The sequence below is a fragment of the Eutrigla gurnardus genome (assembly GCF_963514095.1).
Source record: "Eutrigla gurnardus genome assembly, chromosome: 13".
Lineage (NCBI taxonomy): Eukaryota > Metazoa > Chordata > Actinopteri > Perciformes > Triglidae > Eutrigla > Eutrigla gurnardus.
Genome location: NC_139936.1, coordinates 7,148,603 through 7,166,559, shown reverse-complemented (window position 1 = coordinate 7,166,559; position 17,957 = coordinate 7,148,603). Strand labels below are relative to the sequence as shown.

General features: G+C 41.0%; 1 protein-coding gene across 2 annotated transcripts in view; it reads left to right on the top strand.

The window, feature by feature from the left end:
* Window positions 1–2,060: 2,060 nt before the first annotated feature.
* iqgap2 (IQ motif containing GTPase activating protein 2) overlaps window positions 2,061–17,957 on the top strand; it is a 29,092-nt gene continuing 13,195 nt past the window's right edge. For both annotated transcript variants that reach the window (XM_084025301.1, XM_084025300.1), the window contains exons 1-15: window positions 2,061–2,326; window positions 5,005–5,104; window positions 9,713–9,869; window positions 10,273–10,350; window positions 11,360–11,436; window positions 13,741–13,808; window positions 14,558–14,671; window positions 14,755–14,933; window positions 15,698–15,785; window positions 15,987–16,150; window positions 16,354–16,441; window positions 16,702–16,865; window positions 16,987–17,147; window positions 17,469–17,593; window positions 17,794–17,957. In XM_084025301.1, coding sequence (XP_083881427.1) covers window positions 2,281–2,326; window positions 5,005–5,104; window positions 9,713–9,869; window positions 10,273–10,350; window positions 11,360–11,436; window positions 13,741–13,808; window positions 14,558–14,671; window positions 14,755–14,933; window positions 15,698–15,785; window positions 15,987–16,150; window positions 16,354–16,441; window positions 16,702–16,865; window positions 16,987–17,147; window positions 17,469–17,593; window positions 17,794–17,957 — 1,773 coding nt within the window. In that variant the 5' untranslated portion in view covers window positions 2,061–2,280. The remainder of the gene's footprint in view (window positions 2,327–5,004; window positions 5,105–9,712; window positions 9,870–10,272; window positions 10,351–11,359; window positions 11,437–13,740; window positions 13,809–14,557; window positions 14,672–14,754; window positions 14,934–15,697; window positions 15,786–15,986; window positions 16,151–16,353; window positions 16,442–16,701; window positions 16,866–16,986; window positions 17,148–17,468; window positions 17,594–17,793) is intronic.

Genomic DNA, 17,957 nt, shown 5'->3' with positions numbered 1-17,957 from the left:
TAGTTTGCCCTTGCATTGCCGTTGGCTCAGTCAAGGCTACTCAAAAAACAACAAAAAGAGGCTTCCAACGTGGTTCCGTACATGTGCATCCATTCCCATGTACCCAACTTATTCTCACATTCTGTGTATCAGTTGGAAATATATTATGAAGTGCTGCTATTGCACAACAGATATTTTTTGACCATATGATTAAGATATTTTTGAAACAAAAGCTTAGCATAGAGATTCAAAATAAATGCACTGATATAAAAAAAAAAGTCATGACTTTTGCCAAGTATCAATCCAACGCAAGGATAACAGAAGCATTGATTGTATGTTTCTGGATGAGTCAAAACCTTAAGTAATGGCAGATCTACCTGTTGTGTTATATTGGTGAGAAATGATTTTATCTGTTATGTTTGAGGTATTTTGGGTATTGCTTATATCTAGTGTGTGTGTTTGTGTGTGTGTGTGTAAGAGAAAGTACTGAATGTGTGTGTGGGCCTGCTTATATGAGTGTAAATATTGTACATATCAAAGCTGATATTGGTGGACTTCTGGGTTATATGTGTATAAGCTCCTTTATCGACTCATGTGTCTCCTGCTTCGTCCGAGCGATAAGTCCATCTACTATATATCTGTTGTAAATCTCTGTGTGTCCTTGGCTTTAGGCCCATATTCACCTGCTACTCTGTGTGCGTGTGTGCGTGTGTGCACAAACTTGCATGTGTGTACGAAAATGTATGTTCTTTTGTGCTCAACTTTGTGTTCTTACAGTAAATTATTATGGCAGAAAATGATGGCAATATCCAGAATTTTTGTTGGGGGAAAATGTGAATGTATCACTCTTGTAAGTTCTGTTTATCCATTTTATGGAGGTAATCAAATGTATGTGGAGAATAGAGTTGTGTATATTATTGTGAAGGGCCTGCCAGTCATAGGATGACTGAGCTGTATGTTCAGAGGTGTGAAAATATGTGAAGAAATATTTGCCAAATGATGCCCTGTGAATAAAGTTAGAAAATGGAAAGGCGGGGATTGCAGACTGTGCTGCTTTTGAACATATATACAATAAAAGCTATGTTCTCTAGCAAATTATGCTGTGCTCTTTTTTCATTAATGCATTTACCTGCAGTGTGTGTGTGTGTGTGTGTGTGTGTATGTATGTATATATATATATTGCAGTATAATGAAAAGTGGGTAATAAAACTGTAACATAAAACAGCAGTGAAATAAATACTACCTTTATGGCGGTTGTAATGTTCAGCTTTGTGGTATCGGTGATAGAGGTGAAAGAGGCATTGATTCAACTTTATGGTCATTCCGGGTCTGAATTGTATCGTACAATAATGTTTCTACCACTTAGTCTACCTGAACATGTATTAACCTAATTTGTGTTATAAGTATAGGTAGTTGATTGTAGCTACATGCAGAGAAACACATGGCTGTGTCCCCTTTGGTTCCCTCAGTACATAATCTCAAACTAATGCTGCCATCTAGGGGTTGAATTTAGGTATTACAATTATAACAGAGAAAAATACTGTGACACTGGTTTATTTGTACAAGTGGGCGTAAAAAAGCAACCCAGTTTAGTTTGATGTTAATGATTTTTTTAATCAATAATATCCAGAACTGAGATGTTTACATTCCCCACTCCTTTTGGCCATAACTGACACAATGTACATTTTTTAAAGCATTTTTCCTGTAGGTTAGTCCACATGTGTTTTATGGAAGATAAAAAGGCACGATGATGAGATATAAGTTAAATACATGTACAAAAAAGTCACATCTAGATGTATAAGTAGTAAAGAAAAAGGGGAATACCCTCACATTGATTCAATACAGAGCAGGAGGATACAGTACAGCTACAGTGCGAGATATTGGTGACGGTAGTTTCCATTTCCCCCAGTGACCCTGAATGCATCACGAGCCACCTTTTTGACCAGTAGATGGTGCAAGGTGCTAAATCTCCATCTCCTGTCCTGTCAATCATTTCACTTCTGATCGTAGCGGCGGGGGCCAGATAACACACAAACCCTGTTCAGGAGCGAAGCCAAAGAGGAACAAACCATGGGGGTTGGCAGCCGCAAGTGACAGATGGCGCTTTCATGAAACTTTTAGGACTTTTATACAGTTTCGGCATCCCACCCCCCACCCACCACCCCACACCTCCATATTTTATTCATATCAATACATCCTGAGAGGCGCGGCATATCGCTGGCTGCTCGCTGTCACGTTAGCTTGTAGGCTGAAGTTATTTCCAGCTCAGACGAGTTCAACAAGTGGAGGAAACGACGCAAGATGTACCATGAAGAAACCGCAACTCTACAAAAGCCACGTTATGGAAGTGAGTTTTACTCTTTCTTTTTAATATATATATATATAAAACGAGCGTTGGATAAGTGTTATGAAGGATGAAAACAAGCTAGCTTGAGATGGTGCCATCACACACAGGGGTGTTTGTTGAGCAACAGGTGGTTCAGAGATACCTGTGAGCTAAAAGGTGTGCGTGTTTCCCTGACAATGCGGCGCAAATAGAAAGAAAATGTGCTTTTAGGTGAACCAGAGCGAACTCGCTGTCAGTGTAAGTTTATTTTTAAGTGAATGGACTCACATCCTGGTTGTCAAGTGAACGTTAAGATCGGGGCCCAGGCGTTAGACGTTGGGGCTCAAATTTGACTTTTCCTTCCAAGTGTCCCCAAATGCACCATGTTGCTTTTTCTTTCTTTCTTTTTTTTTTTTTACATTTTTTTTTTAATTTAATTGCGGGAGCTTTTCATATCAGCCTGTCCTGGTTAACCATTAACCTGGGATTTTGCTGCTTTTGTCAAATCTATAACCGACTCCATGAGTATGTTAAGATTGTAACCCCGGCTAACTGATGTAAAAACACACAGGACTTAACTGTGGCCTAACCTGACCAATATATCTGTGGTGCTAAAGTGCAACTTCAGAGATAACACCAAATCCTCATCAGTTCAATCTCCCTGCTTGTGACTTGGCACATTTTGATTAAATTGACCAACTGTGTTGATGGGAACACAGGCCACCCTGTCTAAGGCTGTGTTTATCCTCCAGATAGACGTTTAGCTACTGTGCATCTAAAAGAGGTGTGTCTCTGGGGGAACAACAACAACAATCAAGCACAAATAGTGAGGAGTTTGTTGCAAAGACTGAGAGAATGAGTAGTATTAGGAAGCAACAAGCGCTCTTAAATGTGTTGGCCTTGTAATTGTGTGAAAACAAGCTAAATAACGGAGCAACTGCATTCCTATTCCTTTCAAGTGCTGCTGTGGCACTGAATTACCTATATAACGGGCCAGCCCAAAAGCTAAATTGGTCCTGATTTGTAGTAGTTCCCCCTTTGACGCATAACCATAGAGCCCATAACTCAGGTCTGGTGATCCTGTGACACACAAAGGCAACAAAGCCATCCTGGTTAAATATAAAGCTCAGTGCAAGAGTGCAGACGGGCTCTTCCAGGAAGTGTGCTGGTGACTCAGTGTATGTATGTAGTGTGCAGGGACTGTTCTCCCCGTGACACGAGTGTTCATACACATTTGCATTGATGTCACAGCTGTATAGCTGGGGCCCCTGATCTCTGGTTGGATGACCAGATAGGGTGCTCAGGGCATGAGGCTGGAGACCCCATTGTGACTTAGTGAACGGATATCTGCGCAGCTGGCCGGAGAATAGGCAGAATTGAACAGAGAGTGCCTGAGAGATTTATGGATTCAAGCTAACCCCGTAGAGGCTGGATTGAGTTGGATTTTGAGTCCACATTGCAGTTCCAAACTCAAAAATGAAGATATACAATTTACAGGCATAAATGCTGAAAGACATTAGACGTGTGTTGGAATATCGTAAACCGCTGAATTGACCTGATTTATGGAGGTCATTTTAAACTGGCTACAGTAGACAGTGGTGACAAAAGCGTCATTTTTCCCTTCTCCTCAGCTTTGGGATCAGATTGTTTAGGCTAATCCATCAACTGGTTTAACCGATTTGTCTTGGCATCACTAGAGGGAGTAATATTTATACAACCAATATTGAGAGACTGACTCTGACTCATACAGTAGGTGTATTTTGTAGTCTGACTTGTCGTCCTACACTCAAGTGCAGAATGTGAAACCTGTGCTTGGTCCGGTGGGAGAAACTCTGTTTTCAAAGTGAGCCCTCCGGGTCTGAGATTGTCCCTTCACCCAGCCAGAAATAAAGAGATTTTGATTGGATTAGAGCATTGTGGAGGAGGAGATCTCATTAAGCTGCAGGTACAGGTCACCTCTCAGCAGAAGTCACTTGTCAGTCGGTCACCCCACTCAGGCAACTTTGACACGGCTGTTTCATCTCCTGCAAACAAGGGTTCATCGGGGCATGGGATGTCGTCTGGTCTCTGAGGGGCCCCCAAGACCCAAATAACAAGAACCATCAGTCTTTGTGAAGCTTTCACACTAAAGTCCTATATACACCTGCTGTACAGTTCCTGCACCATGCCAGTCCAGCTCTTCTTTTAATGTCCGTTCAATTAAACATACCTGTAATGAGGAGATTCTTTACAATCAATGATAATATCATGCTGAATGCAAATTATTCAAGAACTGTATATCCTGTGTGAAGTGTATTGTTTTTGTGGTGTGATGCTTGAGATGGCCCATTGTGTGAATAAGCTGTGTCATGTTATCTGTGTCAAGATAACCTACTTTATGAATATGAGACACACCCGAGTAGTTGTGAATGACTCAAACCGGCTTCATGATTCTGGATACCGTGCTATAATTCAATATAATCAACATTCTGTTTCTGTTCAAATACGTTTGATTAATAATGAACACAATTTGTTGTTCAGTTTTTTTTTCTTTGACGAATATAAAATATCAAAACACATTCTTATTAATATCACGATAAGATTTCCACCCAGCCCTACTTCAACTGTAATCATGTGTTATTAAGACCAAAAAGGAAGCTTAACACACTGTTATGTTGAGTAAATCAGTGTCATTGACATGATTTTGAACGGTTTTCCAGCCATTCAGGATGACGAGAGGCAGTCAGCGGAGGAGATGGACGAGAGGAGACGACAGAACATCGCCTACGAGTACCTGTGTCACCTGGAGGAGGCCAAACGGTAAGACGGCAGGAGACCAGACACCTTGAAGCTAAGAGGAGATTAATGACACATGCTATGACTAAAGGCCACCACTTTCCTTTATAGTGTTGACTTAGTCAAAACTCAGCTCAGAGAAATTACATTGGGCGTGTTCTTGGGTCAAGCATTAGCTTTGTTTAATGTTTGATCATGTGGAAGATGTTTGTATTATAAGCAGGGAGTGGCTGAGAGATTGTGCGGTGGAGTAAAAGTGAAGAGTTATGATAGATAAGGGAACAAAGAGGTGTGTTATTAAATTATTATGTAGGAGCATAGCATGGAGCTCTAATGACGCATAAAGGCTGAGGAGGACTGAGGCGATCACATGGAGCCGTTCGCATTGAGATGGTCACCGGGAGGACAATGTGTGATTAAGTAATGGGAGGTGCTGACTTAGTGGAATGAGTAAGTGGCTGTCTTTCCACTGTGTCCTAAACCTCACTGATCACTGACATAATCAAATAAGAACTAAACACGGTTAGTTTTCTCAGTGAACACTTCGGTTTCCAGTGGTTTGAAATGACGCAAGAGTCCTTGAAAAGTTAATCATTCTATAGTGAGCATAAACCCGATGAAGGCTTCTTCTTGTAGGGTGCCTGAGCTGAAACCAAACCACTTCCTGTCTTCTTCTCAAGGGCAACCAACCCTAGCAGGAAATGTAATCATGCCTCTTTTTAACACACTGATTTTTTGACAACTCCACCCAGTCACAGACGTATTGATTGCCAGGGTTGTTACTTGGTGTTTGAACTATGCTGTAGCCTTCTGTTGCCTAGTGGGGATTGAGCAATCATGTTTACTCTTGGGACACTCTTTATATGAGTGTGTGCAGCCTCCTTTACATCAGCATTTCCTGACAGATTACAGTTTGACAGCTGAACTTTGACTCAGTAAAGATTATTTAAATACTCCACATTATCTGCTTATGTCACAGGATAATAAGGGTCTACAAGGGCAGGTTGGTCTAGACTGTGCACAGATTCGGTCATCCATCACAGTTGGTCCACGCCTAGATTATCATTTTTTTGTGTGTTTGTCTGTGTGCTGAATTTTTTTTTTTAACTAGCAGATGTTTTAGTATAACTCCTCAGGCAACCTCAAAATGACCACTATTTAACTCATACATACATATACTCTCTGTTTCACTTTCTAGCTTACGCTTATTCCATCCCAGTGCTACTGACTTTTCTTTACTCCTGTCAATAGTGGAATGGAACCTCTATTCTGGGAAAGCTGTCAAATTAGATTAGGATTAAGACGGCTGCTAACGAAGCTAGCAACCCAGAGACAGCATGGGATTAGGTTCTGCTCTCAGTCAGAATGGAGCAGTCACTTAAACAAGCCAACCGCGTAAAAAGTAACTCTTGCAGGTGACCCGGGACATAGTCTCATTATCCACCCATGTTTTTTTTAACGCTCGTAAAAAGGTGTTTGTTCAATTAACCTACAACTCCAGAAAACCAGAAGTGACCAATAAAGGTGTTTCAGTAAGTGGGGTGTGTGGCTGCTGCAAGAAGACTGCACTAAGAATACAAAGACCATCATGTAGTTTATGATGCCCATCATTTTCTTACTGTGCACTATTTAGAAATGTTGAACACTGTTTCTGGAGTATTGCTCTTAAAAGCTGGGGCCTCTATCAATTGCACAATGGTGTCATGAACAAATAAATAGCAACTAGCAGTTTCAATGAAAATATCCAACAAGTTAAAAAGACAGTTACTTTGCCTCCAGTGACAATAAATGGTATTAGGTCAACTGCAGCATAGTAGTAACGGTGCAATCAAAACACATTTTTATTGGCTAATTTGCTCTTGGTTTATGTTGCATATGAACTGCTATATTTGCCCGGACCAGAGTTCTTTAAATCGTAGATTGCTCACATGCTTTGTTGTTCAAAGTCCCCGAATAGCATTTCGTAGAGTGCTAAGATGGTCTTAAATGTTGTTGGTGTTGTCAGTTGATAGACACACCCTCCTACAAAACACACATGCACAGTAGCTTCTAACGTTGTACCCTCACCAGAGACTAAACAGTTGATTGTTTAATTTGTAGCAATTTTGGATGGGAACCCTTTTGGCTTGCTTTGATCCAGGTTCAGCCCAGGATATCCAGAGCAAGTCTTTGTCTAGTCAGGAATATAATCCCTATTTTCAGACATACCCTATGCCACCACATGCTACATTTCTCTCATTACACACACGGACACCAACACAAACACAATGACACATGACCAACATGATACAGGCCTTCAAGAGACACTGGGGCAATTTCACAAAGAATGGATTGCGGCCACTGATTGCACCATGAATTTTGGTGGGCATCACTTGCAACCGCTATCGATACAAAACACCGACCACACAATGTGTAATTTGCCCTTTTTTTGCATCTGATTGCAATTATCCATGGGGCAAAGTATAAACGTTGCCAGAGTGAAAAAGGAAAACAACATTTTCAGACCACAAGCAACAGGTCCTGACCAACGGGCGAGAAGCACTCCTCAAAACTTGAGACAAGGCATGTAAGCATGACGGAGAGAAGCCATGCGGTACATGGGATTTAATATCTGTTGCTGTTGGTGTTTTTAAAAGCAGAGTTCAGTCTGTAAAATAATGGTTTCGGGTGGAGGACAATCACCTCATAGTTAGGGGTGCATTTCTCCCTGTGTGGGGGGTTTGTGGCTTTTGTGAATTCACCCCTCCACCCAGTATTTGGCCAGAAATGTTGTTGTTGGAGGCAAAGGAGTGTCGATCACAACAAATATGTTGATGTGGGACATATTCCAATAGTAGGGCAGAAGTCCCAGAGTCCAGTTAAAGCTGTGTTTAGTTTTGTTTTCGGTGAGTTGCATGTTGGACAATGACAGGAAGGCCTGCTTTGGGGGGACGTAAACAGGAGTCCTAGCCTGTCCTGCTTCAGGAGACGAGTTCTCCTGACATTGTTTTAAGTACAGGAAGTGGAGTTTCCAAGGAGAGTTGTGTTACCCATGCAGGATGTTCCTTCAACTATATTCTCACCAAGCGGATCTTTTTTTAATCTCTGTTATCAATATTATGTGGAAACATTCAACCATTTGTTTTGTTTTTGATCTGCATCGCTGCTTTGCTGGATGGCCTCAGTCACTAGTAGTAGTTGGTTACGAGGATGCTTTATTCCTCAAGGTGCCTGACTTACACTCTCCACTGGGTTTGTGTTGACAGTGCACGGTGTGTTGTGGTTGTCCTTTTAATGTGCTGACACATATTTTGGCAGACTGACTCCTCTGAGCACCCACACGGCCTTAATTAAGCTAAACAAGGTGCCTGTGTGCATGCATGTGGGAGGGGGACACTTTATTGCTTGCAGACAGAAAGGTTCTGCTGGTGTGAATGAAACTCATAAACAAAAGGAAGCAAAATCACCGAGCACTGCACACTCCATAAAAGATCAATTGAACAACTAGGACAGTAGTGTAGCCGGGATATGGTGTCACTTGAATCCAGGCAATAAGATAATGTGTAACAGATTCTCAGTCCATGATGATTCACCATGCTCATAAATCATTCACCAGCTATTTGGAATGGATTTTTCCTAATATCTCTGGGAATAGTCTGGCAGAGACTACACTGAAGCCGCGATCGAACTTTTCAAAACGAAAATTACATCAGTTTGAAAGAAGGACAACGTTATTTAAAACATTCTCTCTTCAAACTTGTAGTTTCTGCCTCTGTCTTCTCTGATCGCTCTCATGATAACACATTATTGACCTGCAGAAGAAAAACCCATAGACCATGACCAGTGTTCAATTTAGGCTGAAGTAGTTATAGTTTCTTGTTCACCGTTTATCTCACTAACCTCACATTATCCACTCAACAAGTAAGCATAACCTTTAACCTTTACGTGGTCCCAAAGCTCAAAGTGTAAGTCTGTCCACGGCCCCCTTCCTAAAGCATGCTGAGCTCAGAGTGGGTGCTGCCTGTACCGATGCCCAGTTCTTACCGGCCTACAGACTACTGTATTGCCAGTTTAACCAAAAACATCATTATAGCAGCACTGACACCTTTTACAAATATACTACATCTGGAGTTGAAAAGTGTTAAAAACATTAATCTAATGAAATTAAGGCATTCAATTATTCTAACGGATCATTTATTATGGGTTTCGGCTTTAGTTTTAGTTTGGAACAGAAGGGCAGCAGGTGTAGGAAAAGCCAATATTGACTTGCCGACTACATGCAGGCATTCGGCCACCTCATAAATTCCACTGCATTCTGTAGTAGATCTCAGGTGGTAGAGTAAATACAGTGGACTGTTTGTTTCCACTCTGACTGTAACCATAGCACGCTGCTTAATGTGACAGAGAAGCCTGGAAGTTTAATGGTCCTGGTGGTTTAACTGGAAATCTAGCCAGACCTCTTAATGAGTTGAGGTCTTAATGTACTTCCTGAGAGTGGTTTCTTCTTGGCATAATCTTCTCCACTTCTTCTTCAGCTTACATTAACATGCTTACTTACACATTTGATATTAAGTTTGATGCTTATAACTTCCTGAAACACAGTTTTCCACTGAGGTCACAGGAGAAGAGAGATCAATTTTTGTGTACTCTCAGGTGGATGGAGGCCTGCCTGGAGGAGGACTTGCCCCTCACCACAGAACTGGAGGAGGGACTGAGGAACGGCGTCTACCTGGGCAAACTTGCCAACTTTTTTGCCCCCAAAATGGTATCTGAGAAAAGAATCTACGACAGAGATCAGGCCCGCTATAAGGTACGTAGTTTAGTACATTTGATGAGGATTGTTTTCAGATTGTTCATCAGATACTTACTGACAGTTTTAATTAGTTTGAAACAGGAAAGGGATCAAAGTGTCAGCCTGAGCCAGAGTTTTAGCTTGACTTTGAACTAGATTTTTTTTTTTTTTCTTGTTGACAAATTTGTAAACAAACCTTATCAGACTGTTAAATGCTAGATAAGTTTAGGAGTCATGAGACTTTTAGGCATCTGACCTGCTCAGCTGTGTGTGTTTTAAGGCCGTTGATGATGTGTTTGCTTTTCTATAATGCAGCATTTTTGTGCAACAACCTTTTATCACTGTTTTTCTGGTAGCATTTTGAACCTCCTCATAATTATACGACTACATTTAAACGTCTGTGCTCCTGCTTTCTTCTTAGAGCAAAGGGCTGCACTTCAGACACACCGACAACACAGTGCAGTGGCTCAGGGCCATGGAGTCGGTGGGTCTCCCCAAGGTAAGGCGCCTGCACAGCCATCAGTAATGTAGACGCCTGCTCCCTGTTTTACACAAACATGTTCAAATGAGTGATCGCACCTTCAGTAAAGAATTGCGTTATATTAAGTTCCTCATATATAGATGAATAAAACCTAAAAGTCTTTGCTATGTCAAAATGATCACTTCTCATCTTAACTGAGATTCTATTGGATGGATTATCACGTATGGTAAACAAGCTGAAGGAGTGAGGACATAGCATTAATCAAGTTAATGTAAAAGTCCTCCCATCAGCACAACAGCATGTGATGTCAGCATACTAATCAATCATATGCGATAATGAAAGACAGGAGTTGTGTTTGGGTATGGAGACTGCCCTAGATTTAAGTTGTTTGTTTTCAGTTGTTGAGTCATTTATTTGCAGCAGATTACATTTTCCAAACGTAGGAGAAAGTGTTTTGCTCGATGTAAGAATTTGTGTTTTTTATCTTACAAGATAGTGTCATTTTTATCACATGACAGTTTATTATCTAACAAACACTGACAGAGAGGTTCCGTTCAAGTGAGCCTTTGCAGCACAAACAATTGATTTGGGATGTTGTGACTTTGACATAATTGGTTCAGTGTTGATGCATAATCTCATATTAGAGATCACAAATAATTTGTAGTGTTTTTGGAAACTGTCCTTGTTATATTGGATGTAGGTATTATGTGAATTATTTGTTTGAAAATGGCAGCCAAGTGTTAGGCATAAAATAAATGTACGTAGGATGCTTTTTAAATAAAATAAATAAATATGTGGACAACAGCGTACATACCATGAACACCTAGAAAATATAATTCAGTCAACAATGCAGTAGCACTGCAATACATTCTCCCTTCATTTATTTCAGTGCAGCTGCCTAGGATTGCATAACATAGGTTAAAATATTTAGACAACATTATGGTTATTCTGGTTCTTTTTGGCAGCAGCAGATTAAAGTAATAATAAAACAAGAATATTGAATAAATATGTTTGTGTCTGCTTTCAGATATTCTATCCGGAAACGACAGATGTGTACGATCGTAAAAACATGCCCAAGGTGGTGTACTGCGTACACGCGCTGAGGTAAGAAGGAAATGATGCCAACAACATAGTTATTTTTCACTTTACTCTCTTTATGCATTTCTCACTTTTGACAGACAAATTGCTCACAATCTCCACAGTCTTTTGTCTTTTGTTCAACGAACCATGTTGCCTTTTTACCTGAAAGTGCCCCACTTGAATGTTGCGTGTTTCACTTCCAAGAAAGAAATGAGAGCCTGTGGACTGAACTGCTATTTATTATGACCTAAACAGCAAGTGCTAGTACCTGGTATTTGGGATTGAACTATGGGCAGATTAGATTCAGATTACTCTGTAAATGTTAATGTTACTATGCTCACACTCTTTGACACAGTCTAATAGGGATTAATTCAGTTTCACTCTATGGTTATGGCAGACAATGTCATACACTTTGTCAGGTTTGAGTGGTTATTTTGGTTTCTTCACAGCGGCGTCTTCGAGTTACATTAATGAAGGACAGTATAGGATGACACATTTCAGAGACTCACACTAACACTAAAATGTCCTTTATTACTCTGTGGGATTCAAGAACGACCTCTTTTTGTTCCCCTTTAGTTCAACCTCTAATGTATTTGTCAAGAAGAGAAATGGTACCTAGTAAGTGATATGAAAGAGGTACTGGAAAATGTTATTTCAGTAAAGCAGAGAATGTTTCTTGTCAAACATTTTTTATGATTTATCTTCAGTACATCAAGGCTTTATTATACAGCATCATGCATTTAGCAATAGGTCGCTGATGTGGTGCATTCACATGCTTTCACTCCGTGAATTGTCCAATTAGCAGTTTAATTACCTTGAAACATTTGTTAAGTTACTTGAGTTTGTTTTGAACAGGTTTGATGAGCATAAATCTCTGCACGCGGTTTCTATAAACATGGAATGAGCATTTAATCAGACGCTAACATTGACTGTAGTGTTCCAGTGTTCAACTCTTTAACTTTTAGTCTCAACACAAAGGGTAAATTCTTTGTCATGGTTTTGGGTTTGTGAACAGTTGTCATACTGCAAAGGAAAGGTTAGTGGTCTCGCTGTAACATGGGCGAGTGGAGAATTACAACTTCAGGCACTTTTTTTAATTGAGAGGACTTTGAATGAACTGAAGGGCTAATTTCTCTATCGGACCCATCCAGTCAGCGAAACAGAGATTTAGGGAGTGGTTATGTGAGTAGCTTGGATTGTTTTCTCTTTTGTAGTGTTTCAGTCAGGTCCTGAGAGAATTGGTTTCCTTCCCCCCCTTATGCACACACGTGCTCTTCCTTCCTGCAAGTCCAGCTTACGTCCCACAAGGACCCGGTGAAAACCCTGGGCCACAACACATGGAGGCAAAGCAGCGGAAGCTCTTGCACATTCAGCGTGGTGGAGAATTGAAAGGGAACACTATGTAACGGGCAAAGAGGCGGATATTTTAAAACATCTACGAATAAGTCTGTTGTCTAAAAAGGAAAACATGGACATAAATAAGGGGGATCCACAGTCTGGAGAGTTTGTTGCTCCGAGCTTGTCAGCTGATTGTCAGTAACCCTGTGGCTTATAATTGGCCACCTTCATTATTGCCGGTCAGCTGTTACTGTGTTTGTATCTCAGCCTGAATCAGCTGCTTGCATGTTAAAACATTAGCCTTTGTATAGGCAGAGTTTAGATAGTTTAGATAGATAAATAAAGCCCCTTGTGTCCCAAGGACAGAGTGCATTTTCATGTTTACACACACACACACACACACACACACACACACACACACACACACACACGTGACTGAAGGGCAGATTAGCCAGCCAATACAGCTTCTCCTTTCAGAGCTGTACCGATGCCAGACCTGCCTTAAATATCTATAATTCATGACTACTTATCAGGTGCTCGCGGGAAGATGAAAGTTTTATGAAGTTTCCAGCCACCTGCTTGATGATTTCAGTGCTACGTTGTGGGCGGAGCCGACTGGTTGCTGTCAGATAGTGCTTGTTGTAATCTGAGTTGACACTACCCCCCTGTGGTGAAAGTGTGACATGTGGAAATTAAAGATGAGATTTTAACCTTTTTAACCCTTTTAGATCACAGCTTTGGTTATATTGTGCAGCTATTTTACAATATCAATTTAAATCCCTTTTAACTGAACTAAAGAACAACTGGGGAATACTCAGAGTCCAGAAGTTTAAGATCCTCTAACCAATGTTTCACTGGAGTCCTGATCAGGATTCTTGATCAGTCATGAAGGAATGTTTCACTTTCATGATGTTTTAAATGTTTCACACTTCCCAATGCTTCTTTTTCTGTGTTTGTGTGTAAATCTTGGTGGTTTCTGGTTTATTTCAGCTTGTACCTCTACAAACTGGGCATTGCACCACAAATCCAGGACCTACTTGGGAAAGTGGCCTTCACAGGTAACACCAGTGGAAATCAGTGTCTTCTGAAACTGAAGTGTAGCTTGAAGGTTATAAAAAAATAAATGGAAATGCACCTTTAAACAATAGAAAAAAACATGGAGGTTATTGCTTTTAGAATGAATGTTGCCTCAGGGCTTTTCAGAATACTGATTTGTATGCACCTAGTTGTGCATTTATTTAATGAGAATCTTCCGTGTGTGTGAAGTTATTTTATTTACTTCTTGAGTTTAAATTGGAAAAAATAGTGTTATAATGTGCACTCAAGCATCTCACATTTTATGGGGATTTGTTTGAACGTGTTGTCTGTAATTTAAATATTTTGTATCCAACATTCCAGTTCATCAAAAACATCCCCTGCAGCCATTAAATGACACTGAATATAACATTCAAACTACCAAGCTTCAAAGCTTTTGTCATTGAAATGTCCCACGTAAGCCTCTGGGCTCACTCACACGGGCTTTCCAATCACTGCTGAACAGTTTTTCCCCCTAATTTTAACTAACTTTTGAATTGAACTTTGGGGTAAATTGTGTTTGTGAGGATTTACACAGAAAATGAACAAAATATTTAGAATTGTTTCTGAGAATAATCATTTTTTATAACAATATATTTAGATTATTCAAAGAGAATGCAATCAATTCAATGAAAAACGTATACCATGCATCCAGTCTTATCCTTTACTATGCTTTACTCTGCAACACCACAATTTTGACTGCAATCGGTATGTATCTATGTGTGTCATCTAGAGGAGGAGATCAGTAACATGAGGAGTGAGCTGGAGAAGTATGGCATTCAAATGCCAGCTTTCAGTAAGATTGGAGGAATCCTGGCCAACGAGCTCTCAGTGGATGAAGCTGCCCGTAAGTCCTCTCACTTTCCTCTCTTTTTGTTGTTTCCGAATGTCTTTTTGGGCAAATGTTCACAAACACACTGTTGTCCTTAGTGCATGCTGCTGTGATTGCCATCAATGAGGCAGTTGAAAAAGGTCAGACATCCGTGACAATGGGAGCCCTGAATAATCCTAACGCCATGCTGAGGAATACCCAGGAAGCTCTGGCCCAAGACTACCAGGACACACTGAGCCAGGCAAAGGCCCGTAAACAGGATCAGTCCTCGGGGAGGGTAAGAAACGCAAACAATTACCTAAGAGACCTCTTTTTAAGTGTCATCATTTATATCAATGTTTGGTTCATTACTGGCTTCCCTTGTCTACAAGGTTTGATTAGACCTTCACTGTGTTTGTAAGCACTTGTTTTGTGGGCTAGGTCGATATTAAGTTGCGTAGTGCCATTTAAATGACAGTAACATTAAATGAAATTGCTGAACCTAATGTGTTTATTGTCATGTAATTACCCCAGTGTGGTAAACGGTGTGTGTCTTGATGTATTCAGGTTGACCACAAACTGTGTGTAGACATATGTGTGTTAAAGCGGTGTCACTTAACTGGAATTCCAAAATTTAACACAAAAAAATTGAGGCCAAAGTTAAGTAATGCAAATAATTTATACTACACTGTGGCTTTGAACCAAAATGTTTGTCTGTGCTGTCTATTACTAGCAACTATAACAAGTGGAAATAAATCCACGCTGAGGTTTGAAAGGTGCTGCCTGTACTGACTCGCTCCACAGGCCTTGTTAGCACATTCCAGTGGCTGCAGTGTCAGCTGTACTTCACCGAACACAAACCCTCCACGCCATCAGGCATCTCACACTCTCGTATTCAAATACTGTACAAGCAGGAGCCATCCATTTCTAATTTATGGCTGGAATCTAAAATGCAATGTCATCAGGATGACTGGGGGGAAATGTGACCATTTAAAAATTGGATAAGCAATATGAAATGAATATAATATATAATATATGTATTTATTCGTCCCCCTCAATTAGCGCTCCTCGATTGCTACTGAAGAAAGAGATGTGTATGAGGAGCTGCTGACTCACCAAGAGATCCAGGGCTGCATTGACATTGTCAACAGTAAGGACTTTATCTCCTGCATACTTTTCCCCCCAAATGCTGTAAAATACCATGAAAGCATGCATGGATGCATATGAACACAGGACACCTGTGAACTCTGAACACACAGTGGAGAATATGCAGTTAACACATCTATAAATTCCATAAAATCGTAATGAATGAACCCTGAATGAATGTGTCTTGTGCTTTCCCCGTCTCTAGTCCAGACAGCAGTGAGGCAGGTGAACCAAGCGGTGTCGGCCCAGGACGAGGCCGCTCTGTTGGTTGCACTTAGGCTTGAAGCTCTGGCCCTGCTGGGTGTTCTTGACTCAAACTGTCACTGGTACCTGGAACATTTCACCACCTACTGCCAACATAAACTCAAGGTATGCTGACTGAGTCCGAGCTTGTTTGCAGTTAGGAAATGTAATTTATTTGCAGTTGTTAAGGAAATATGATTAATAAGTCCAGCTGGAATGACAAAGAGAAACAGTAGCACTTATTTCAGTTGGAACGGACACCAGCAGATACTTCAACTCTCAACAGGCCTGCATTAAAACCTCCTGTAAAATGTTTTTTTGTGGTGCAGGATGGAGGGAGGACTGTAATGATGGACAAAGACGAGATTCAGAGAGTCGTCAGCTCTTGTAATGACTTTGCTGAGGCGGAGAAACGAAGTAAGTTACTTTGCATAAATGTTTATTTACACATAATCACTGGTCATTTGAAAATCACATATGTACTCATTAGCAAGCTTCTCAATGCACACAGGTAGTCTATGTGCCATTACACAATAAAGTCCATGAGAAATCTTAAATATGAGATTTCCAAAGGCATTTTAGCATGAAACCATGGGGAAAATGTAATTTTAATACTGACATATCCTGCCTTGGGGTTTCTGCAAGTCATGACTATCTGCCATCATTTTCTTGACCAGAACTTGAGGCAGTTGCAGCGATCAATACTGCCATTCGTCTTGGCAATGCAGTGGAGACGACGGAGGAACTGACGAACCCTGAAGCACAGCTGCCAATTGTCTATCAAACTGCCGCCAACCTCTATCAGGCTGAACTCTTCAGTTTGCAGCTACAAGGGGGCCGGGTGAGACATCCCTTTTAACATGCTGACTCGCATGCTGAAACATCTACATCTTCAGGGGATTCCATTGCTATACATATGATATTTATATGACATATGATATTCAGACGTTTCTGTTTTCTAGTCTGGCTTGAGCCACGAGGAGCTGAGTGTAGCTGTGGAGATGCTGTCGGCTGTAGCGGTGCTGAATGAGGTGCTGGACACAAAAGACCCCCAGGCTGTGATTGAGCAACTGACAGACTCTCCTCTGGGCTTCACCAACATGGACCAAGACAACCTTAACAGGTAAGATGGGGGAGCTTTTCTTTTCTTTTAACGTTGGACATCTAAGTGTGCTGCCGTCACATTTATTGATGCTGGTGGTGATCATGTTCCCTCTAACGGTTACTGTGTTGTTGCTGCAGCTGTCACATTTGTCGGAGTGAAATGATGGTGGTAGAGGATGGCTTAAGAGGCAAAACATGTGATTAAAAAGTTACGGACATAAAATGTTTAGGTTGCACATCACTGCACTCCACTGCAGGGCTCTGGCCACTAACTTTGCCAACACCAGAAATGGCTGCTGTGTGAAACTTTGTCCAACTTCTTCATGCACCTGTCCCTCAGGTACGCTGACACGCTCATCAAACTGCGAGGCGAGACTCTTGCCGAGGGCCAAGAGTTCCTCACCTGGAACGATGTTCAAAAATGCATCGACACAGTCAACGTTCAGGTCCACGAGGAGCACGAACGTAAGAAAGTCTCACAGATTCCCAGTTCTGTTTTACGTAGTGTAACTCTACATTCAAGGATTTTTGAGCCAGGAGTTTCAAACCAATATGGAAAATGTTTTATTTTAAGTGTTATCCTACAATGAGCATTTTTTTTTAAATACACACAATAAATGGAACACTTTGATTGATCAAGTATAACATGTGTTTTGCACTTCCAGGCATCATGGCCTTAGCTGAGATCAATGAGGCGCTTAACTCAGGCGATCATCAGCAGACGCTTGCCGCCCTGCTCCTCCCTACAGCCAAGTTAACAGGGGTGAACTCAGCCACAGCAAAACACTACCACGATGTCCTACAGCATACCAAGCAACTCCTCTGCCAG